This window comes from Daphnia pulex, chromosome 11 (assembly GCF_021134715.1).
Source record: "Daphnia pulex isolate KAP4 chromosome 11, ASM2113471v1".
In the NCBI taxonomy this organism is placed as follows: domain Eukaryota; kingdom Metazoa; phylum Arthropoda; class Branchiopoda; order Diplostraca; family Daphniidae; genus Daphnia; species Daphnia pulex.
Window position 1 is genome coordinate 2968814 of NC_060027.1, and position 23786 is coordinate 2992599.

The 23786-nt window shown below is 43.3% G+C and overlaps 2 protein-coding genes across 9 annotated transcripts in view; one reads left to right on the forward strand and one right to left on the reverse strand.

The window, feature by feature from the left end:
• Positions 1-10071, reverse strand: LOC124208103 (cell wall protein SED1-like). 7 transcript variants are annotated; one of them, XM_046605819.1, is made up of 9 exons: positions 9937-10071; positions 8046-8257; positions 7223-7347; positions 5326-5398; positions 3581-3634; positions 1247-2933; positions 1046-1171; positions 374-977; positions 1-268 (listed from the first exon to the last, which is right to left on the reverse strand). In XM_046605819.1, exons 6-8 carry the CDS (start codon positions 1649-1651, stop codon positions 396-398), a joined length of 1113 nt encoding a protein of 370 aa, XP_046461775.1. In that variant the 5' UTR covers positions 1652-2933; positions 3581-3634; positions 5326-5398; positions 7223-7347; positions 8046-8257; positions 9937-10071; the 3' UTR covers positions 1-268; positions 374-395. The 7 variants fall into 7 exon arrangements, 6 of the variants coding, with proteins under 6 accessions (XP_046461775.1, XP_046461774.1, XP_046461776.1 ...); XM_046605818.1 differs by lacking the exons at positions 7223-7347; positions 8046-8257; positions 9937-10071 and adding an exon at positions 5808-6077; XM_046605820.1 differs by lacking the exons at positions 7223-7347; positions 8046-8257; positions 9937-10071 and adding an exon at positions 5628-5708.
• LOC124208095 overlaps positions 6242-23786 on the forward strand; it is a 20786-nt gene continuing 3241 nt past the window's right edge. The window contains exons 1-8 of one of the 2 annotated variants that reach the window (XM_046605810.1): positions 6242-7301; positions 9205-9330; positions 9959-11142; positions 14034-14880; positions 18310-18672; positions 19110-19375; positions 22076-22742; positions 22824-23334. In XM_046605810.1, the coding sequence (XP_046461766.1) occupies positions 7283-7301; positions 9205-9330; positions 9959-11142; positions 14034-14880; positions 18310-18672; positions 19110-19375; positions 22076-22742; positions 22824-23302 (3951 nt within the window). In that variant the 5' untranslated portion in view covers positions 6242-7282 and the 3' untranslated portion in view covers positions 23303-23334. Of the gene's footprint in view, positions 7302-9204; positions 9331-9958; positions 11143-14033; positions 14881-18309; positions 18673-19109; positions 19376-21940; positions 22743-22823; positions 23335-23786 lie in introns of both variants that reach the window. The other variant, XM_046605809.1, reaches the window with a different exon arrangement.

Below are 23786 nucleotides of genomic sequence, written 5' to 3' on the forward strand. Positions count from 1 at the left end.
GGTGGTAGCTAAAATTTAATTTATTATTTGTTGGGTAAATCGTTGTGGGTATTTAGATCATTTACAGCAGTGACAGCAGCCTCAGTAAATGAAATCAGTTTCTTCTTAATCTTTCGGCATGCGGGATTTCAATCGTAATTAATTATTACGAATTATTATATAATTGTAAGAAATTAGAATAGTTATTCAAGTGGTAATATGAATGACTAACTGAAGAAATTGAACTCCTGAATAAGAACGAATGTTATTTCCGACAATGTGGCTTTACCTGAAACGAAATAGAGAAATTTGATTTGGGATATCCAAAGTAAATTTCAATAAGATAGAGTTGTGAGAGACTTTGACGAAATATTTATCAAGAAATTCAACTAACCGTTGCACGACGCAGAAGTGGGTTAGTAACAAGGTTCGACCGTAGGACAAGAGCAAGGCTCAGTAGATGTAGTCGTTGATGGAGTAGTTTGTGTTGTTGGGTCGGTTGTAGTCGTTGATGTAGTCGTTGATGTAGTCGTCGATGGAGTAGTTTGTGTTGTTGGGTCGGTTGGTGGGTCGGTTGGTGGGTCAGTCGGTGGGTCAGTCGGTGGGTCGGTTGGTGGGTCGATTGTAGTCGTTGGTATAGTCGTCGATGGAGTAGTTTGTGTTGTTGGGTTGGTTGTTGGGTCAGTCGGTGGGTCGGTTGGTGAGTCAGTTGGTGGGTCGATTGTAGTCGCTGGTGTAGTCGTCGATGGAGTAGTTTGTGTTGTTGGGTCGGTTGTTGGGTCCGTCATTGTATCAGTTGTATAGGCATTCAGGGGTTCAGTAGTTGGTTCAGTCGTTGGTTCAGTCAAAAATTTACCCGCTGATTTAGTACTAGTTGGCGATTTAGAAGTTGTCGTCCAAAAAGGCGATGTGACTGTCAACTGTTTAGACGAAAATCGTAAATCGTCGATGGCAACAGCATCTTCTTTTTCTGTGCCGCAATAAGCGTAAAACACCAACTGCACACAGTGGTGAAACAACAATTAAAAATGGGCTTTATATCAATACTTAACGTAACAAGACTTACCGAAACATTAGAAGCTGGTTCACCTTCAAGAAGAACGGATTGAGATCGCCAAATCCCATTGGTAATGCTCGAGTAATTGTACAAACTGCTGAGCAGCCTTTCGTTTCCATTGTTGGACATGTATAACTACAGAAATATTTTTAAAAATTATTAATTCCCATTGGAAACAACATGGGACATCTTTCTCTGATGAATAATTACCTCGAGATTGGTGAATTGGGGCCATTTGGAACGTATCCAGAACGAGAAAGAGAAATCATTTTGGCATGCTGGAAGTCTAAAGGTCTGGCTCCGAAGAATTGCTACTCCAAACGAAGAAAAAGACTGCCCGCGATGGACTCTTAGATAATTTCTACCGGTGAGCGGTTGAGGCGCTACATTCTCAAACTCCCAGGGTGATGTCTGGTTTTCGATTTGCCATCGAACGCCAATCTGGGACTCATCAACCCACGGGAACACACCATTAATTTCGAAATCATTGTTTAACCGTTCCTTAGCCACTGCTGGATCGCTCTGGGGACACGGCGGACACGACGCAGCCGAGGATCCGCCAATCAGCAACTGTAGAAGCCTCACTGAAAATAAGAAGAAAATGAGTTTCAGCATGGTTGAAACCAAACGTTCGGAACTAAACTGGCATAATATAATAAAGCAACGCGTTACAAATGAACAAATCACGTACACAAAATTGAGCAAGAGTAATACAGCTTTGCTTTTTATCTCTGATAAAAACCAAGAGTCACGGAAAACGGTCGTTCAAAATTATATTACTTTAACACGACAAACGGGAATTTTGTCGAGGCTTATCTTGAAAGTAATAATTCAGCATTAATAATTAAACATTTGATTGGGCTAGACTTGGGACGAAAGTAGTAACACGCATAACTAACCTTTGAAGATGTCAGACGGTTGAAGGAATTGGCACAGATGTCCGTTTTTCAATTAAAAAGCCAAGAATGTTCTTTGAAGATTTCAACTAAACCGCTTTTCATTCATAACTACAAAACTAAATCGCGAACGATTACACAAGTCTTCAATCATCAGCTAGCGATTCAACTTTTATCAAAAAATGGTTGACCTTATGTCATCCAATCAATTTTAAAAAGATCAATCTCCCTCAGATGTCAAGATCGGCAATTGGACGATGTTTCACGGTGGACGAGAATCGCCCACAATGCCACAAAGGTTGCCCGAAGGATCACACAGAGACGACGCATTTGAATATTTCGTGAATGATTACATTCCTTACGTGTACCCCTTGACAGGACTCTTGGCCAAAACATATTCGCTGGACTCTCATTCAAAACATCCTCCCACATGCAACGACGGTAAACCAATAACGGGACACGGAGTCGATATCCAATCTTGTCGAACACCGGAAGACGACAGAATACACGTAGGAAGGGATTGCGTCAGAGACCACCCACCGTTTTCCCATTAGCTGTTTCCAATCTACTGAATCGAACATACGACATGAATATCTAATCGCGCCCAAAAGAGATTGACCTTGCACTTCAAAGTAGTTTAAAAACTCTCGGTAAAGATTTAATAGACTCCCGGAAAGACTGTCTTGTTACTGTGTCTTGTTTACGTCATCAGCCAAGAGGCGGGATTTTCAAATGCAACTTTTTTTTTTCCAATTGGCATTTTCTGTATTATTATTTTAGATTCCCTAAAAACAAGACTGGCACTGACAGTTTCATGTCAATTTTGGAAGTTGGCTTCAAATCGGAAAAAAAAGATGTAAACGGTCGGGGGTTTGACAACTATACAGCGAGAGAGAAATATATAGTTTTCATTTGTCGCCTGATGGCGGAGGTTTCCTGTACTGCTCCATGATCGACTGGATCTTCTCCCACATGACTTTTGGCTCGTCCACTCTCGGAATCTAAAACACACAAAAAACACACACGAAAAACAGTGGAAGAAGATATTATTCACGGGGTTGTGAAAACAAATTGCCGTCACCGAACGACCGCCATTGACGGGAATCTCCATCGAGAGAGAAAAAAAACATTGGGCAACGAGTCAAAAAACAAGTCGAAATCACTTGGGAATGATTAAGGTCAAACCATCCAACTCCTCCCTCCTCCCTTTACCAGTTTCCAATCTCCATCGTCAGCGCAGTTAAAAATAGTCTCCCGACATGATTTCTTATGAGTTTGAAAATGGTATAATGGTGGAGAAAGATCTCTTCTTTCTCTACCATTTTCCTTTTGGAATGATCTCCTGCCCAGATTCATTGAATATTATTATTGTTTTACGTCTGTGCAGCCGGCCTCTGCTTTTATCTCTGACTGGAAAAAATGCCCGTCCTGCACGGACTAGCCGGAACAACAATACACTCAAAACAATTTCAGAGTTCGGGAGTGGGTGGGAGGTTAGGTTCCGGTCTTGTGACACTGGAATGCCACCGGGAAGAGATAAACCAAGTTTGTTCTTCTTCTTCTCCATCCATCCTACCGACTCACATAAATGCTTTTGAGTCTGGCGCGTATATGTACGCATACCTAATAGTGTTAAAACCAGACATACCTGGTAGTTTTGACTGAGGTAGATTCCGGCGTAGATTCCAACACCGAACGTCAACTGTAAAGAAACAAATAAAATAAAACAAATTAAAACGATGTCGATGGTTAATTTTAAAAACGAAATTGTTTTACAGCTTGGTATCTAATGATTTATTATTAGGGTGCTCTAAAGGAATATGTGAAGATACAAGATAAAGCACACGGGGTAGGGTGGAGGAAAGAAAAAAAGAGGATGCGATCGGGTTTGGTGTGTCCCTTACTGCGCCACCTACTGCCAAATGTAAGGCGATAAAGAGGATCAGGGCCAGGTTATAAACAGCTGCCAGGATCGTCATGATCCGATCCAATCAGCAACGAGAGAGAGAGCGACGTGTATATAGAACTGAATGAGAGTGTTCCTGAATGGATGGACGCAATCGATTTCTTCTTCAATGTCCAGCTACCGTGAACGTGAAGATGTTGTTCATTTCCCCTCTCTCCACTCCTAATCTGATGAAGAGAACTGCACTCGTCGGCGATCAACTCGATTGGTGATGTAACAAACACACACACACAAACTCGAGTCGTTTCGGCACTGCGTAACGAAAACACACACACACACAGACACAGGGAGCAGCTGACACTTGTGTGTTACTCCTATCGGTCGGACGTCGAGAGATCCTTCCTTTTTTATTCCTTCTTCACAATCTCCAGGAAGAAAATGCAAAGAAAGCAACTCGAAACGACGCGGCTCGAGAGGTTTAGTTTTGAGCAAGTTTCCCCCCTGTGGGGTTTTTTGTTTGTTATCACTTTGACACTGTCAGTTATACAGCAGCATATAACACGGAAAACAAGAGCAGCAGCTATACGTACGGGAACGCGGAAGAAAGACGATCCCACAAGCTCCCAATGTTCCCAAAAAAAAAGGGGGAAATCGAATCGAATGTCAACAGCAGCAGCAACAAGAAAATGAAAATTCAATTGAATTGGACAAATAGAAAGGAGGGGGAGATGGCGAGAGTCAAACTGAATTGAAAGTAGCCGGAGAGGAGATTGGAATATATAATAAAAACCCGAGAAAGGAAGAGGTGGTGTAGACGTAAGAGAGCCGAGATGAAAGAAATATAAGTGACTCTCGCGTTGTTATAGGGACGGGCGAGAAATATACATTCACAAGAGATGGCGTCGCACCGTGCAGACACGACTTTCGTGCGTGTGTCAGCCCCACCACCACCACCACCACCCCGGCGTCTATAGTTTGAAAAAAAAAAAACCTCTTGAAAATCTCTCACACTCGGTCCTCGATGTGGCTATTTTTAAAACAGCGCGGTATGTGACGTTCCAGACCGACTATACTAGAGAAGCACACACACACCAAATAAAATAAGATTGAAAAAAATAAAATAAAAATAAATTTTTTTTAAGAACCGGGAAAGAAGAAGGGGACAAGAAAAAACAGGCGAGGGAAAAGAGGCCGAAAGTGAAGAGGTTCCGGACAAATATTCAACATCGCGCATAGTGGAAATGGGATGAAAGGACGCACCGGTTCGTATATACAAGACCCACAAGCCTTTCAGACAATCGAATAACAAAAAATAAAGTTTGAAAAACCCCTACCACCCACACACACACACACACAAAAAAAGTTTAGTTGAAATTTTCTATAGTGAGAAAAAATGGTGTTTTATTGTTAGTGATGAAGTACCGGGATTTAGAGCATCTGTGGTTATTCTGCATCTGGGTCAAGTGAGTAAACAAAATGCAACTTACAAGTCCACGAACCATGTTGAGTCCTTTCCAAGGGTTGAAAATGAGGGTTTCAATTGATGGACGGCTTCAAGCCCTGAAAACGGGGGAAAACAAAAGATGTGGTTGTTTAGAATCTGAGATTTCACAGCAAGGATTGACGCCACCACACAGAAACAAACAATCGAGTTCATTATGGGGCTGGCTGCCCACAGTAAACGGGTTAGGTCCTACTGAGATGGATACAAACCAAATGGGGGCAATGAGTGTTTAGGCAAGAACCCCTTCTGTCTTTGGCCGAGAAAGAAAAAAAAACAAGACCCAACCGCTAATTTAAGACTGCAAGGTTGAGCAAGGAAAATCGTGAGCAACCTTGTAGACAGAGTGCTTATGCAGTACAAAAACCTACTTTCAGGTTTTTCTCATCATGGTAAACATTTCAATTTTTGTACACAATTCTTCAACAGTTAACATTCAATTTTAAAAAATCCCGAGACATAATTTACCTCTGAATATTAATAATAAGCTGATGAAACGACGAAAGAAACAAAAAGAAAACACTTGTGATTCTTTCTTAAATTATTTCGTCTGCTTTGGAAGGTTGGCAGCGGCAGCGCTTCACGTCGGAATTTCATGTCAACTTTTCGGGTTGACAAGATTTTGGCTAAACGCCAGTTAAGTCTAAATCAGTCACCCTTTGAACACACACACACACTCGAGAGAGTCAGTTTCAACTCGTCCGATAGTCAATCTACATTCTAATCTCGTTCGAAATCCGTTTCTTTTTTTAAAGATTAATCGAGCCAATCAGCATGTGTTGACTTAATAACAGATGGCAGCACCGTCTGTTTTGAATGGGGAAATGATCAATTTCTCGCTCCTTTTTTCTTTTTCTTAAAAAAAAACCACCACATAACAGAGCAGCTAGCTGAAGTGGATGAAGAGCGGGAGGAGGAAGGCAAACTCTCCTATTTTATTATTTTTTTTGCAACGAGCGCCTGCGCTCGGGATACTCTCCAACCAATAACGAACGGGCCGGCGAATGGGGCGGAGAGAGGCGGACAGACGTCGGAGGTTCTCATCCGGGCAGCCCAGCAGCGCATGGAACACACACTACGACTAGAGGAAAATCCTACGCAAAGACACACACACAAAGATGACGATTGCCCAGTGAAATATCCAGTTGCGGGTGGGTTGTCGGTGTTGAACGAGCTCAAAATTGAACTCTCTCTCTCCAATCCATTTCACCGCTCCTCTAATCCCATCCGAAAAACTAAAATTAATTATTATTTTGTTTTAAATTCCACCTTTGCAATCATCCGGAAGGTTCATTAGACTAAACTACTCTGCTCTGTGTTTGTTCGGCTATTTTGATTGATCAATCATTTGCAGAATTTCGTGAAATTCCAGCCGGAATTGAAAAAAAAGGGAAGGTCTGTCTGTGTGTGCGTGAAGATTGTCGAATAATCATTATGTCGTCGCAATAAAAAAAGAAAAAAAGACGTGGGGGCCGTGCTGGGTGCCTGGCGCCGAGTGTCGTCGCGAGAATGCGGTAGTTGGTGCGTGTCGTCGTCGCCATTAGACGCGATTTGTGTCGTCTCAGTGAACAAACACTTTCTTCTCTCTCTGCTCTGTGTGTTATATAGTCTCCTTTTTGGCTCCTAATAGTGCTGCTGCCAGTGTGTGTGTGCTCTAGAGAGTGTGTCTAAAGATAATTAAGATCCTAATCCTCCTTCTCCCCCGGCCCCCGACTCTCCTGAAATGCAATCAAAGTGAAAGAGAAAACAAATGGAATTGATAATGCCGTCCTTCTGCTGCTGGCCATCATCGATAGTGTCATCGTCTTTGATCGAATTCATGTCCTGCTTTAATAGTGGTAGTGGTAGCGGTAGAAGTGGTGATGGTAGAGTGTCCGGCTTACCCAATAACGTTGTGTCGCTGATCCAGCTCTTGGTCCAGCGCTTTGATCACCCATCGACGAATGCTGAACTTCAATTATAGTAAATTTGTTTCTCCTTTTCTTTTCTTTTCACCTTGTCGCTCCATCTGGTAAAAAAAACAAAAATGAAATGTCTGGTTTATCGTCCCGCAAAACACATACAACCCAGCGGGTCTAACGATATTCCGCACGGTTCGCTTTCCATCATCACGGTCCGTTCGTTATTATCCCGACAAACGCTGTTGCTTCATATCCCCCCCACCCCCCGCCTTTCATATATCTCTATCTACGAAAAAGAAAAGAGAATCTTAAAAAGGGGAAAAAATGTGTTGCTCTGGCTGGCTGGCGCTGGCTCGACGCCATGAGACGACGGCAGCAGCGCCAATTCCCTCGACACCAGTTGGATGTGATGGCGTCTCCAGGTATTATCGCGTGCCCTACGACTCGGCCCGGGTATAGAGAAAGAGACTATATATCCAACAGCCCCCAGTCCACACATATCCGCCAAAAAACCCCCCACCGGAATTTTCGCTTGGGCTCCAATCTATTCTACAACAAGAAAGAGAAAACAATTGATATCGTCCAAGTCATTTTGATATCACAACGACGTCCGGTTATTGTCTAATATCGATCAGCGTAAATCAAAATCTCAAAAATCATTTGTCCAATTGAATTTTTAACTAAAATGAAAAAGGAATCTGGCCGATGTAATGGCGCCAGCAGGGGGAACAACCCTGGAGCCAACAGCAGTCAGGAGCTTTTGTGTGTGTGTTAGTGCGTGTGTGTGTCTAGTATATATATCTACCTCGATAGCTCCTAGGCAACGTGTTTGCTGCTGGTGTATTGATCGTCTCAGAAAAGCGACGACTCCCGTCTCTCTGTGTGAGCCCGAGCTGTATGCAAGAGCGCCCTTTGCGTGTGTGCACTATAGCCCGGCAGTTTCCCGGCATCCAGTCCGTTAGGGTGCCAGCAGCGACAGTCCATGAACGGCAGACTCTGCTCCTAATGTCTGATACCCTGGAAAACAAAAAAACCAACGTACATACGAGCTCCTTAAATATGAAAGATAATTATCCCAGTTTCCTAGTCGGATCGACAAAACCGCAAGGACTCGCTATTCAATTGTCAGTTGATGACATCAGAAAAGGACTTAAACTCCCACCTGAAAAATCATACACGAGCTTTGATTGAATTAGAGTCGGCCATTTACCTGGGGGGAAACCTGATGGGTCTCAACCCAAATAAAAATGTGCGAGGGTGGATTCAATGGCAACAGGCTCCACCGCTACAAAATCCTGAATCCTGAGAGCTTTTGATTCTTTTCTCTCAATAATACGTACCTACTTAAGAGCTCACCATCTCTTGTTGACATTCTTTCCGATCGCTTTCCCCCATGTAATTTTACATAATATCAAAAGAGAGAAAACAAAACATCTAGGCCCCCCCCCCCTCTTTTAACACACACAGTGGCTGTGCAGCAGCAGCTGTGGCTGGCGCTGCAGCAGATCAATAAAAGCGGCCCTGCTCTCGCTGGGCTTTTTAGGATATCTACTCTACACCCAGTGTGTGTGTACACTAGCGAGTGTCTCAGCAAGGGCTCTCTCTCTCCTACACACTATATAGTTCTTTTGATATGTACCTTATATAATACCCTGCAGCCAGAAAAAAGGAAACTGTATGTGGGGGAGCTATATGTTTGCCACTGTGTGTGTGTATATATCCCATCTCTGATCACAGAAAACAAAGGGAAAAGTTTCCATCTTAGAGATGGAGAGCTGGAACCATCTACTAATACAATCTATGGCAAGAGTGGACACACAATCTTGATAGCCTCTCTATACACAACACAAAAGATGTATAGACTGTACGATGGCGAGATCGATTGCTCAATTGAATCGGCTGCGGTTCTTCTTCTTTGTCCAACACAAAAGGAAAAATGTTTTGACTTTCTTTTTCTTCCGCAGATTGCCAGTCTGATCGAGGAATGAGCGACAATAAGTTGGGCAACAACAACTCGACGGCCATTGCATCCATTTCGACTTATTTGCCCGGCTCTACGCCTCCTTCACCAAAGACCACAGCCACTCAAGGTACGTGTACACAAGTCCCCCTCTCTCTGAAATAATTCGATAGTCACCCCCCTCCCTTACCTGACCACAACAGACGCTCGTGAATTATATGGCGGGAAAATTTTTTTTTCGAAATGGGAGAGAGAGTTGATGGCATGTAATTGAATTCTCCATCGATCCTACCGCCCAAAAGGGAGACCTCCCTCCTTTTCCCATATCCATCAGGAGCCGGAGGCTTTTTTTTTAATGGAGACGAACGATAGAGTCGTGTGATGTTTGTTTTCTGCTGGGCCGTGTGGTTAGTATAGTGGATGATGTGAATGATTGATTTAAGGGGAAAAGGATCATTAATGATGAATGTGAATGGGTGGGGAGGGGGGTGACCTCTGTATGTAGTTTCATCCATTGGGAAATGTAGTAAGAGAAAAGCCGGAAATGCTCATCATCCCCGCCCCTTCGACTGGACAAGGGGCAATATGTCGATTTATGGCCAACGATATCGATCCCGCAGGGCATTGATCCGTCAAAACGGACAAATAAATCCAGTTTGTCTATTTTGAATGATTATTTTTTCAAATTTCCCGCTTAAATTTAATCTAAATAAAATTCAAATTTAAATTGAATTACCTTCTTTTTTAAAAATAATAAGGCGGCCCGGCCAAAATGACGTCGACAAACTTTGCACCGTTGCCAGCGGGAGCCAACACGGCCAACCCAGTGACGCCCGTTGTCGTGGCTCCGACGACGCCCACGACGACGACGACTCCGACGGTGGCAGTTCTGGTCCCGTCCAAGATTGATCCGCTCCATCATCATCAAGCGGCCAACAAGGCCGCCAAAAGTGGCAGCAGCAGCAGCAAGTCGCCCAGCAAGAAGAAACAATGGCTGGCCGGCAGTGGCCAGCACCCGGCAGCAGGTCCCAGATCTTCCGTTCCCGAGAGGCGCTCGTCGTGGAGTCGCCGATCGCAGCGCTCCGAACGGAGTCACCATCCGCTGGATGGGCAGCAACAACAACAACCGTTGGCCAACAACAATAGCAGTGTCGTCATGGCCGTCAGCACGCCCAACATGTCGAGCGCCATCAGACGGGCAGGAAGGGCTTCCTCGGCCGCCGACGCCCACAGCGCCGCCGGAAGGGTTGGCTTGCTCTCCGGAAGTGATACGGACGGCGACCAAGACGACGAGGAGGAGCAGCGGCTCATGGCCGGAATGCGGATCCAAATGATGTCGTCACCAGGCGGCGGCGGAGCGGCCGGTGCTGGCCATCCAGGAGCACCGCTGCACCAGTATCACTCGCATTCAATGACTTCCCTTCCGCCGGAGCCGTTCATGATCATGCGGAGCAAAGCGCTCAACCGCCGGGTCAGCATCAACGTGGGTGGCGTCCGGCACGAGGTCCTCTGGCGGACGCTGGAGCGTCTTCCGCACACGCGACTGGGCCGCCTGCGCGACTGCAACAGTCACGAGGCCATTGTGGAACTGTGCGACGACTATTCGCTGGTGGACAACGAGTACTTTTTCGACCGCCATCCGCGCTCCTTTTCGTCCATCCTCAATTTTTACCGGACCGGCAAACTCCACCTGGTGGAAGAGATGTGCGTCATCGCCTTCTCCGACGACCTGGAATACTGGGGCATCGACGAGCTCTACCTGGAATCCTGCTGCCAGCACAAGTACCACCAGCGCAAGGAGCACGTCCATGAAGAGATGCGCAAGGAGGCCGAGAGTCTCAAGCAGAGAGACGAGGAGGAATTTGGCGAAGGATTTTGCGCCCACTACCAGAAATTGTTGTGGGATCTCCTGGAAAAACCAACGTCCTCTTTCCCCGCCAGGGTGAGTCCTGAAATTTTTTAAAAATTTTGAATACAATTAGATTAGAAATTTTAGAAAAATGTAATTCATGGCGGGATTTAGTATAGTGCATGTCCAGGGATGATTTAACGAGTTAATGGGAGCCTCCCTCGTTATTCACGCAAAGAAGGCGACCGAGTTAGGGGGGGGGGGACTAATCATGTCATTGTGAATAGGACATAGACAGCATATCTAATAGTGGCCTAAAGGCAATCACGACGAACGTGATCCAATCAAATATCCTTCTCTGGCGCCCAGGGACTTTTGGCTAGACGCTGGGATCTACTAAACCTCGGCGAGAAAATATATAGTATATACAAGGATTCGAAACCGTGCAGAGACTATAGATTTTGAAATAGTATCAAGAAAGAAAGTAAAATGAGATTATTATTATTATGGACTTGTTGGAGACACAGACAGTCGGTTGGTTGGACTTTGGAGGGCCATTGATCATCTGTGTGGGGGGAAACAAAAAGTATAGTTGTAGTAGTAGTAGGACACTAGCAGACGGCGGAATATTTGAATAATAAAAATGTTGCGTCATTTTTGTTCTCTTTGCTGGGTGCGAGGCTCTCTGCGGTCCTATAAATCTAATCCCGCCTCCCGCACAATATTTCTTTTATTTTTGGTTAGACTTGTACATATGTATATTTGGATTTTGTCAGACTACGTATATATATCGAATAGCCAGTTGTTGTTATTTGATTTAGAATTTAGGAAAGTGAAAAACAATCGGAATTTTTTGGATGTTTTTGTTTCAGTTTGGTAATTTTTCAGAGATGATAGTTTTTTTTAGATTTATAATTCTAAACGGACTGACAGACAATCAGTTTTTTGGTAAATATTCACATAGATGTGTGCTCAATATTTTGGTTAATTAGGGGAATTGATTTTTAAACAAGAAAAAACAGTCTGTGATAACGACGATGGTGTTATATATTTTTTTTTTCAATCTGTTTTTGGTTGTTTTCTCTGTGTGTCCGTGTGGGAACAAACAAAAAAGTATTAAAAAAAAAACTAATTTAATTATTTTTGGCTTCCCCCAAAAAATGGAAAAACAAAACAATTAATTCCTTCTCTTCATCCTTCTTATACTTTATCTCTTTCATTCTATCTCTATTTCTCCTCTCTATACGTCTGGTAAATAATTGGACGATGTTGTCGAGAGTTTCTTTTCTTAAATGTTGGGACGCATGGACAAACAAAAATCCCAAAAAAAACAAAAAAAAACATTTTCCAAACAAAAAAATATCGGATGGGCAAAGGCAACGACAGTGCTTTCCGTATGAATGCATCATCACGCGAGCTGGCTGGCAAACCAATAAGACCTCGCAAGAGGCCAACGACTGCGCTACAATTGCACCTGGTTGGCTAATTTTTATTTGTTACTCAAACAAATAAAAATTGTAAAAAAAAGCCTTTTTTTTTTATTAAATAGTTTGAGTTCCGCGGGAACTTTGTGTGGTTTAAAAAGAAAAAGGCTTTGTTTACCGGTGATGTAGCGCAGTTGTGAATCATCCCCCCCCCCTCCCACACACGGCTTCGAACGAAATGAGTGAATCACGAAAAAACAAAATTTACCTGGACTGGATAAAAATAAATCAATTAAAAAACGAACATTAAAAGACACGGAAATCTTCACTATATCAAAAAGCTCTATACGCTTTGAGACTGTCCCTGTGTATTTCTTTTCTAAACATTTTTAGACGCCAACATGTTTCGATTACCCATCGCGCAAAGTGATCGAAACACTTACTAGCTCCCGCCAACATCATCACAAATAAATGATGATGATTATCGTTTAACGTGTACAAACGAAAAAAGGAAAATAAAACATTTTCGAGGAATGAATGGAGAAAAATCCCAACCCCACCCATCAAATAAAACGAACATTATTTGCATAATAGCTTTGCATCATTGCACTTGATTGCACACGAGTGTGTGCAGCTCGGGAATGATTTGATTGGCATGTTTTGCACGATATAAATAATCCTTTCTGGACTGACTTTCCACCCCTGTATAAATAATTTTGATTGAAGAGCACGGAGCATGTCGAATGATTGGGAAAACAAAACAACTTCTTTCACCCTTTTCTTACATTTCTCTTTGATTCAAAATTTTTTCCATCAACAATTGTCATTAATTAAAAAAAAAATCGGCCAAAGAGTTTCAACTTAAGGTAGTGTATATACTTTTTTCACGGCGGGAAATTTTGATAGTTTGAAATTATTTCACCCAATTTTTAAAAATTTTTTTTTACTCGCATCGAATTTTTTTTTATGGTATGATATCAATTAAGAATTATATTTATCTAGTCGGGACACGAGAGGACCACTGAATACGACGCCAAAACAAAATTATTTCGAATTTTGCATGTCGATGCCGGAATTTTTCCTCATATTTTACAAATTTCAAATTATTACTTTAGGTAGTGATGAATGCTGAACGAATTATCTATTTTTCCGAATCCAAAAACGTTTTGTACATAATTTCAACTAACCACAAACAAACAAAAATTCCCATTTTTTTCTTATTATTCGTCTTTTTAACATTATTCACGATTATAACCGACTTAAACTACCACCGCTTTTTTAAACAAAAATCATCCCCCTGTTTTGGCTATCGACAGCAAAACTTTTATTTATCTTTTGTGACGATTTTTCTCCATTGGATTCGTTTCGATGTCAAAAAACCAAATTATTTCTATCCCCCGCGAAATTTGAAAAACTGTACTGGCCTTTAAAAATCAGAAAATTGATACCTCGGAGAGAACAAACAAACAAACAAAATCAACCAGATACAATTATCCGATGGTTGAAAAATCTAAACCGGAAAAAAACAACAAAACGAAAAAATTGGTCCGAATCGCGCAGGTCGTGGCCGTGATTTCGATCCTGTTTATAATCCTGTCGACGGTGGCCCTGACGCTCAACACTTTGCCGTCGCTGCAAGAGGAGGGCGAAACGGAGGGAACGACGATGGACAACCCGAGTCTGGCGACGGTGGAGGCCGTCTGCATCACGTGGTTCACGGCCGAGTACCTGCTGCGCTTTGCCGCCTCGCCCAGCAAGTGGAAATTCTTCAAAGGAGCCCTGAACGTGATCGACTTGCTGGCCATTCTGCCCTACTTCATATCGCTGCTGCTGATCGAGACGAAAAACAATTCCGACCAGTTCCAGGACGTGCGTCGGGTGGTTCAAATCTTCCGCATCATGCGGATCCTGCGCATCCTCAAACTGGCCCGCCACTCGACCGGCCTGCAGAGTCTCGGCTTCACCCTGCGCAATTCCTACAAGGAGCTGGGCCTGTTGATGCTCTTCCTGGCCATGGGCGTCCTCATCTTCTCGTCGCTGTGCTATTTCGCCGAGAAAGACGAGCCCGGTTCCAAGTACACCAGCATTCCAGAAACCTTCTGGTGGGCCGGAATCACCATGACGACCGTCGGCTACGGTGATATCTATCCGGTCACACCCTTAGGGAAGGTTATCGGAAGCGTCTGCTGCATTTGCGGAGTACTGGTCATTGCCTTGCCTATCCCCATCGTCGTCAACAATTTCACAGAGTTTTACAAGAATCAAATGCGGAGGGAGAAGGCCCTGAAGCGCAAAGAGGCCCTAGAGCGGGCAAAGAGGGAGGGCAGCATCGTCTCCTTCCATCACGTCAACCTCAGGGACGCCTTCGCCAAGAGTATGGACATCATCGACGTCATCGTCGATACAGGTATATAATAACAACCCCCCTACGCTTATTTCCCATTTTTCCGGAATTTTTTTTTTTTTCAAATGCGGATGCGCGGAATTTTTTTCTTCCGGCGATCGATAAGGAGATCTCCTATTACCCTTTGCCCTTTTGACGGAAGAAAAATATACCGAGGATCTCTCTATATAAAAGCTGGGCAGAGAAATATAGGCAATCTCGGCGCGTGTCGTTTGCTCGGGAATTTTTAAAAATGGATCAATAAAAAATGGCGGAAAATTTTTATTTTTTTAAATAAAGAAAAAATAAAATCGTTAAAAAGTCCTGCGTTAAATTTCGACTCGGAAAAATCAATTTTTAACACGACAAGTTTTTCTTTTCTATTTTACTTTGAATAACTTGATTAAAAGTTTTAGTTTTCTACACGTATAAATATTTTTCTACCATTTACATCTATTTTGTTTTTTCGCCTGCGGGGGCCATTTACCGCCGGGAGTGTGTGTGCGTGTGTTTTCGTGCGCGATCAATATAGGAATAGATGAGGAACAAGGGCGAGCAGGCAGCCAGCATCTTACATATACACACGCGAGCTCAACTGAATTGTGCACACTATACTTTCCCCCCCCCCCCATCGGCCATTTTGAATTTGAAAATCCCGCCATTTTCCTTTTCGACAGACTAGAGAGATATTGATGGCATCATCAACGCACATCATTACGACGTCTTCAAGTTATGCAACGATATCTACATCATTTGACGGCAGTTGACAAAATCTTAATGACTAGGCTATAAACATAACTTTCCAACCATCCAACGAATAACGTTCCCAATATTCATTATTTTTTCGTTTGTTTTAAAAAATATCAGAAATCGTTATAAAACAAAAGAAAAAGAAAAATCGATTCGACCAGAATCAATTTTCCTGTAGACTCAAACAATAAGTGGCTCTACCTTTTGTGTTTTGAGAGAGAGGGGGGTTGGACAGTTTCAAGAGCAGACTCCACCATCATAAATGTTGTCCTCGGCAGCCAAAATCCTGTAATATAAAAGAAAGCATCCATGTAGCAGCATACACACGCACCAATATGTACACACCTAACCTACAAGACCCTTTTTGATGATATCCGCCAGAGTACACAAGACACAAAAAGAGGAGCTGACTCTATCGTTTGCATATAGCATATATAGGAGCTGCTGGTTGCCTTTAAAGCTTATTGTGTGTCTCTTGCAGATGTCGGGATTTATATTGACTCGCTCCTTTCACGCTCCGAAAGAGGCCAACAGTCTCTAGCTCAATTGTGTAACATGCGCTCAAGCAGCTGATGCAGCCTCGTGTGTTATTCTCTTATTTCCCCCCTTCCTTCCGAGTCGTTAGTATAATGTTATTCTATTATTATTTACAAGAAAAAAGAGACTTTCTTATTACTGTACACACGACGGCTGTATTAGATATACAAGCCATAATAAAAGGTCTGCTGGCCTCAATCGATAAAAGATATACAGCTACAGCACAAGATTTCATAGATACGACTTACAGTTATGTGCCATTTAATATTTAATAGCTATGCACAAATAATAGAAATGGAAAACTTACGGAAAATTGTGATGAACAAATATCCACTGGTCAATCAACGCGGTCGGGAATGAAAAATGGCGCGAAATAGAAGCTCGAAATGATAGAACCTCCTCCATCGACGAACTAAACTAACAATGAGGGGACTTTTGATTCGACTGGAGCTTTGTTGCAATTTTCGACAATGATTAAATATAATTTCAATTTTCAAAGACACCACGTATAAATTTTGAAATAAAATTCCACGATTTACTGACCATTTTTTTCCACTATTCCGATTGAATTGTAAATACTTGTAAAATTGAATGCAGCGTTGGCGTTGAACACGTGGGAACGGCCGAACGGGGGAAGGGTGAGAAAATTTCACATTCGACGTCTGTGATTGGCAGTTGCCATTTCCCACCATTTTTTATTCGAACTTGACTCACCCCTCCACGTTGTCAAAGACCACGATGAATTCAATTGTTTTAAGTTTTTATCATTGAATCAAAATAATAAAATTATAGTCAGCAGATTTAAGTATTTTATCAAAAAAAAATTGTGGAATTCATTAAAAAAAAATTAAAATTAAATGTTATCATTGTTGGAAATTGCAACTCAGCTCCGATCGAATTCCCTTTGTTAGTTTGGTTCTTCGATGGAGGAGGTTGTCATCTCACGACGTTCCTTTTTCGCGCCTTTTTCACTCCCGACCGCCATGATGAACCGGTGGATAATTTCGACCAATTTGCAGTTAAGTTTTACCCTATCTCGTTGTATTTGTAAGTGTATTGAGTGATTTTATCCAGTTTTAATTTTTCTGTACTGGAAATGAATTCATGATCGTACAAAAATGGTTAGGTTAAAGTCAAGTAAAAAAGTGAAGTTAAAGTTAAGTGAATTGGCTGCACTTATTATTGATTAATACTGATTTATTGAGTGATTTTGTCCAGTTTTCATTTTACTGTACTGGAAATAAATTCAAGATAGTGCAAAAATGGTTAGACTAAAATCAAGTAAAAAGGAAAAGTTAAAGTTAAGTAGGTTGGCTACACTTTTAAGTAAAGCGTTGGACTGTAGATCCGGTGGTTCAACATCCGGAATCGTTTCATCATCATGGCCGAATGGGGGTAGACACATAATCCAGTCAGTCAGGCACCGTCGCCCCAATTCCATCAGTTTCTGCTGTCCAAAGTTTCCCGGAAGACATAATTCTTTATACTAGTCATTGGCAAAGAATTACCAACTAGAGATAATTAAGAAAATTCAATTCCTCATTATCATTTTCCACATTAAGAATTTAATCATCTCAGTCTGGTCTCGCCAATTATGAAATTCCATCCTCTTTGTTGCTGCTGGTGTCCGTCCCCGCATGTCAGCCGCCAACTTCCTTCCGGCCCAGTAAATACGAGACTGACGGAATATAAAAATTATTAATTATTTTTTTGTCGTTCAAGTTAATTGAATTTTCACTTGCAGGCCATCCATCCCCTCGCATAAATGCGCAGTTACTGGCCATTAATTTTCCAGGGTCTTTTTTTTTTTACTATCGTGCAGTAAAGATTAAACATTATTATGACGTCACATTATATGCTCACCCCTTAGGCAACGGAATTCAATTAGCTGCGCCACATCTTTTTTTTTAAACAAAATTCACCTCAGTTGCCCCGTTTGAAATTTCAATCCACCAAAGTGTTTGTAAATGTGTTGTCGTTCTCTACTCACTCGTCGTGACGACATCCAAACAAGAGAAATACCCCGAGGCTAGGGCGTGTTGGTTCACGCGGGAAATTTCAATCATCCGTGAAATTTCGTTTCCCCTCATTCCCTTTGAACTTTTTCCAGTTTGTTGTTGTTGTTGTGTGTCGTCTGTCGTGATTTGTGATTGGAATTCCCTTTAGGTCACAACATGTCGCAGACGGACGGGAACAGCATGGGCGGTGAGAGTGGGCCGGTTGGACACACTGGCACCGGTTGCTACAAGAATCACGACCACAGTATGATGTTGCATCCGCAACAACATCACGGGACGTCAACCGCCGCCACCACCACCAACCGGCTGGTACCGCTCAATGCTCCTGGCGGGCAGCGTCGAAACTCGGCCACGACCGGCGCCATCTCCATCGCCGCCGTCACGGCCCTACTCACGTCCAGTCCAGCCACCAACGTCAGCGGCATTGCCCAACACCAACCGCTGGCAGCTCCTTCGTCCCAACAACAACAACAACAGCAGCCCACCACGCCCAATAACTTGGTGGATTTAGGTACAACAGTAGATTTTACACTTTGCCGGGCTGGGCCGGCCTATCTAACAATACGGCCGATAATGGGTGGTGGTGGGTGGGTGGGTTTTCTGGAGCGGAGAGAAACTTCTCTTTTGTGTGTGTGGGGGGTCGGGTAGGAAACGAAACGAACGATGATGAGTCATTGTTCGCCTCACCCGAATAATGGACTCGCTCGGGAGTGAACGCGGGACTGTGCAGCCGCAATCGAATTCAAAAGAGGGTGGGGGAAACACTTGTGTGTGTGTGTGTGTTTGATCAGCATTCTTTCCATTCTTCCGATTTTTGACGTTGTCAGCGCTAAACGTTTTTTATTATTTTTATTTGAACGCGTGAGAATTTCCCGCCCAGTTAGCCAAATTTTTTATTCTTTTTTTTTTTAAATTTTTGATTGACTCGAATAAAAATGATTGATTTAGGTGATTCGCCGTGTTCGAGAAAGAGATTGTTATCGTTCAACGATCAGCCTCCGGCTGTGAATTCGGCCGCCACTCCCGTCATGTCGCCTCACCGGCCACCGCGTCGGGTGGACAACAATCACGGCGGTTCGACTACTACCCGTACAGGAGGTGGTGGTGGACCTCCTGGTAATTCGAGTAGTAGTAATAACAACTCCACCGCTACTGCAGCAGTGGCCGCCCTAGCGGCAACAACATCTTCCACATCCGCATTCCATCACTCGCCGGTAAAATGAAATTTCTTCTTTTTCTTTCTTTCATCCGCAACCTGATTTTTTTTCTAGATAGTACAGAGGTCATTGGTGTACTATTATTACACATTTATTGTTATTGGTTTATTTAGAAGTTAAAAGATTTCAAACAAAAAAGTTGTTTTATTTGACTGGATTTATTTTTATTTTTGGGGGGAATGTGATAGAGGCCAATGAGAATCTCGCATGTCCATTTGATTTTGAGCGGCAGCTCTGTACACGCCGTGATGCACGTCAAACCAAAGTCTTATTACGTAAATCATACTGTAGTGAACATATAATATAGTCTAGACGGATTTTGCCTACTATCATCTAGTCGCTAGATGTGCTCGACTACTGGCATCACTACGACTCTTGCATGCGCCTTTTGTGACACTTTTCGTTGGTAGTCATGTCCAGGGGAATTTCTCTATTTCCAGCTCTATTTCCAGGCGCCATGTTATACTCAGACCCCATGCACTCTATTACCCCCCCACCCGCCGCCATCCCGAGGGACCCACAACACGATTCGCAATCCGGAATCGATGGAAAAAACGATCAATAGAAGTGACATTAAACGCATGGAATTTTTATTTTTAAAATAATAATCATTCCGGCGAATGATGTGAATTTACTAATCACCCTCATAGGCCTATATGATCTAGAATCTCTAATTAGACCACCCCGAATGCAAACTCATTCATTACCCGATTATTATTATTACAGTGGCGCGCTGTGACACAAACTAATAAGGTGGATGACTGACCTTTACTTTCTTTTTTTCCTCCTCCCCACACTGATAGTCTTCTAGAACACAAACTAATCTCGGCTGATGGGTGTGGCTGGCAGATCGATCGCTTTATTGCGATTACATCAGTCTAACCTTTGATAGACTGAGAGGCTGTAAACGACGTCTGACCTTTAGCGACCCTTTAATCCGACAATCGCATCCCCCTTTTTCTCTCTTTTCTTGTTATATAGCGCAGAATTATCCTCTTACTCACCTTCTAGTATTCCCTTGATACAGGCCTTAGATCATCTAGTCTAGACCATTTGAATTAACCACATCATGAACAATTTTATTTTTTTGGAAATTTTAACTTGAATGATATTGTGTGTCTACAGGGCGCCCAAGTGAATCAAACCCAGAGGGCTCAACCGGTCGTCAGTGATTTATAAGAAAAAAATTACCGTGAAATTAGGCCACAAGTTAAAACGCACACAAAAACGACACGATTTAAAAACAATTCACCGGCACACAATTATTGACTTCAACGAACATATCAGACCGTCTGATCCCAAATTTTAAAACCAAAAATTCAAATTCAACTTTAACGGACCTCCCCCAAAAGAATTATCTAGAAAAACAACACATAGGTAACTACAACAATGTGCATTAAATTCATTCCAATAGTTAATAGAACCCCCATCAAAAAATAGTCTGAATTAGAATTCCCCTATCGAAATATTATTAGAATTTGAATAGATTAGCCATCACGCATAATTTTACTTTTTCGTTGTGTTGGTGGGAATCGTTGACCCCCTCGAAGAGCAATATAGCGATCGCCCCTAATAATGATTTAATTTAATCATAAATCAATTAAAAGAAGACAAAAGGAAAACAAGTTTTTACAGCCTTGCTGCTGCCTAGCTCTTTATTACATTGACGACGAATTGGGTTGGCCACCACCACATCTATGGGTTGATGGGTTGTATACAGTCGCCCGTCGTCAACGTCAAATTCAATTAACTCGACGATGATGAGAAACCGACTAAAGGTCTCTAGGTCTCTAATAACAATAAAAAGGGTTTCCCCCCGACAGTCCCCAATGAAGAAAGAAAAATTGAAATTTTTTTATTTCGGCTGCTGCTCGGCTATTATTTCGTTGCCATGACGACCAACCGCTTTCAGTGTCTTTTTTTAATATTTCCACCTTCACCGCATGTGAAATTTGTCGCCAAAATTTTGACCTCCTCCAAATAATCCATCACGGCATTGCCATTGTTGATTGCCGTGATTTTGGCAGTTGACCGCCCCCTCGGTTCGAATTCGACTCACGGCCGTCTATAACGCAGATTTAATGGCCTAATACATATAAGACCCAAAAGAGAGCTAGAATGAAACAAACAAATGATGGTCCCTCTAGCGCCCCAACAGTCCCTATAGCCGCAATCTTTCACACGATACGATATAGCTCTCTCTGCTCTCTCCTATATATCTCAGCCCTCGAGTCTCTCTACTATATACACATTCCCCGCAGGCCATATAAATATCTCTTCCTAAACGCACATACACTGGATAGTTTATTTTTTCTGTTCCTTTTTATTTTCAAAACAAACTTTTTCGGCTTTTTCTCTGTGTTGGAGCTATACCGTATCATATTTATTATTATTGGTACAAGAGTATATATATCTCTCATATATACATGATTTGATTTGGTACACACTCTACGATTTGATTCGGTTCTTTTTTCATTTGTTATTTCATTTTGTCGTTTGATTTGATTTTATTTATTTTGATATTTTTGGTTTGGTTCGGTTTTGATTGGATTTTTCGTGTAGGATTTGAATGAGTTTGTAGAGTCGCTACCGGGATTGAGAAAGCTCCAGCCCTATTCTTCTTCTTCTACTTGCTCGACTGCTGCTATGATCAATATGATGGCGGCTGGGCCGGCTACAACCTTGATCGAAATGCAGCCGTTGGGACAACAACAGCCAACAACAGGAGCTACCAGCAACAAATCATCGCCGGCCAGGTCGCAGAGACGGGCCAGACCCACCGATTTGGCCAGTTTTGACAGCTCAGATACCTGGGCCAGCTGCAATCCTTTTCCCAGCATCACCGACCTGGCCGGCTGGTCGCCACAGAGCGGAACAGGTCCGGCCGAGCGGGACACTTCCGAGCTGTACGTCAAACCGCTAGAGATGGGAAAACAACAGCAGCAACAACAGCAACAACATTACGGGACGGTTGACGAGACTTCCAGTTTACTTTACCAGCAAATCAACGAGCAGCCGGACGACGACTCACCCGTCAAACAGCCGTCCAGCAGCAACAAACCGCGTCCGAGATTCAAAGAAGCTTTCAGCTCGGACGACGAGGATTCCTCGTCGTGTTACCGCAGTCCGGCCAAAATCCCGATGGTCTCATCGTCAACTTCTTCTTCCAAGAACAAGGAAACTTCCGCCGGAAAATCTGGCGGAGGAGGAGGAGGACTCGTCAGTACGGTCAATAAAAAGTTCCGCCAAAAGTCGACCAATTCCGGCGGCAGCAGCGGAGGCAAACCTTCCTTCCTGACGGGCAAAGGCATCGCCTCGGCCACTCGTTTCCTCAACTATCGATTCCACAGTCTCCAAAGTGCAGGTAAAAGAAACAAATTTATATTTTTTCATCCAGATTTATCCGGAATTGAAATTTTTCTTTGGGGGGAAAAAACATTTCCAGATAATCGGGGACGCGCAAGTCCCGACCGGAAGAAATCCATTCTGAAACGGTCGAGTGATACGACGGGAGGTGGTGGAGGTGGATCAACTTCTGTGGGTTCGACGTCGGCCGGCGCCCTGTCGGATCACACGGACACGGAAATGGAGAAGTTGATCGGCGGCAGCGGAGGGATGGATGAGAGAGGCGGTGCCACGGCGTCGGAGAGCGGCTCGGAGCCGTTTTCTCCCGTTGTGGCTCAGCGGAGTAGCCGGGCAAGGATGACGGACGGATTGCTGGGAGGTAACAAGACGGGCCGGAAGCCTTCCAGGCCGTCTGGTACGCCGGATAGTATCGGTCACATCAGCATCAACATGGGCGGGGGGACGAACATGACGACGACGTCGTGCGCGCTGGAAGATTGGCCGTTTGCCGACTACTCGCCGACGGACGAGGCCATCACATCCGCTCCAGCCGGAGGAGGTCATCCATCCGCTACGTGAAAAATCCCTCGAGGACCGACACACGAACGGAGGTGAGAAAAAAATTCAAATTTTAATTTGTTTCCCCTTCCGCAAAAAAATTCCGGAATTTTCTCCCATCCGGAAGAGTGGCAATCAAGGATACATCGTCCTCATTAATTCCAATCTGTAAGAAAAAGAAAAAAAAAGTTTCTTTCCGGCGGCTCCTTCCTCGGTCGGTTCCAGCAATTTGCTCCGATGGGAGTTTTACATCAAAAGCGGATCGACTCCATAGTACCGCTGATGAGGTTCTCATCCGGCAATATCCTTCCTTCCCCAAAAAATAAAATCTTGGGCTTCTCTTATTATTCGGCTCCTTGACACTGGGGAAACTCTGAACGCGGGACGATATTACGTGTGTCTGTCCTCTACCACCCTCCCTACTTCAAACTTGGGCGGATGAGAGTCTCATTTGGGTCTTTGCTGCAATAGGAAGAGGGAAACTTTAAAGGAGACTCTAATTTGG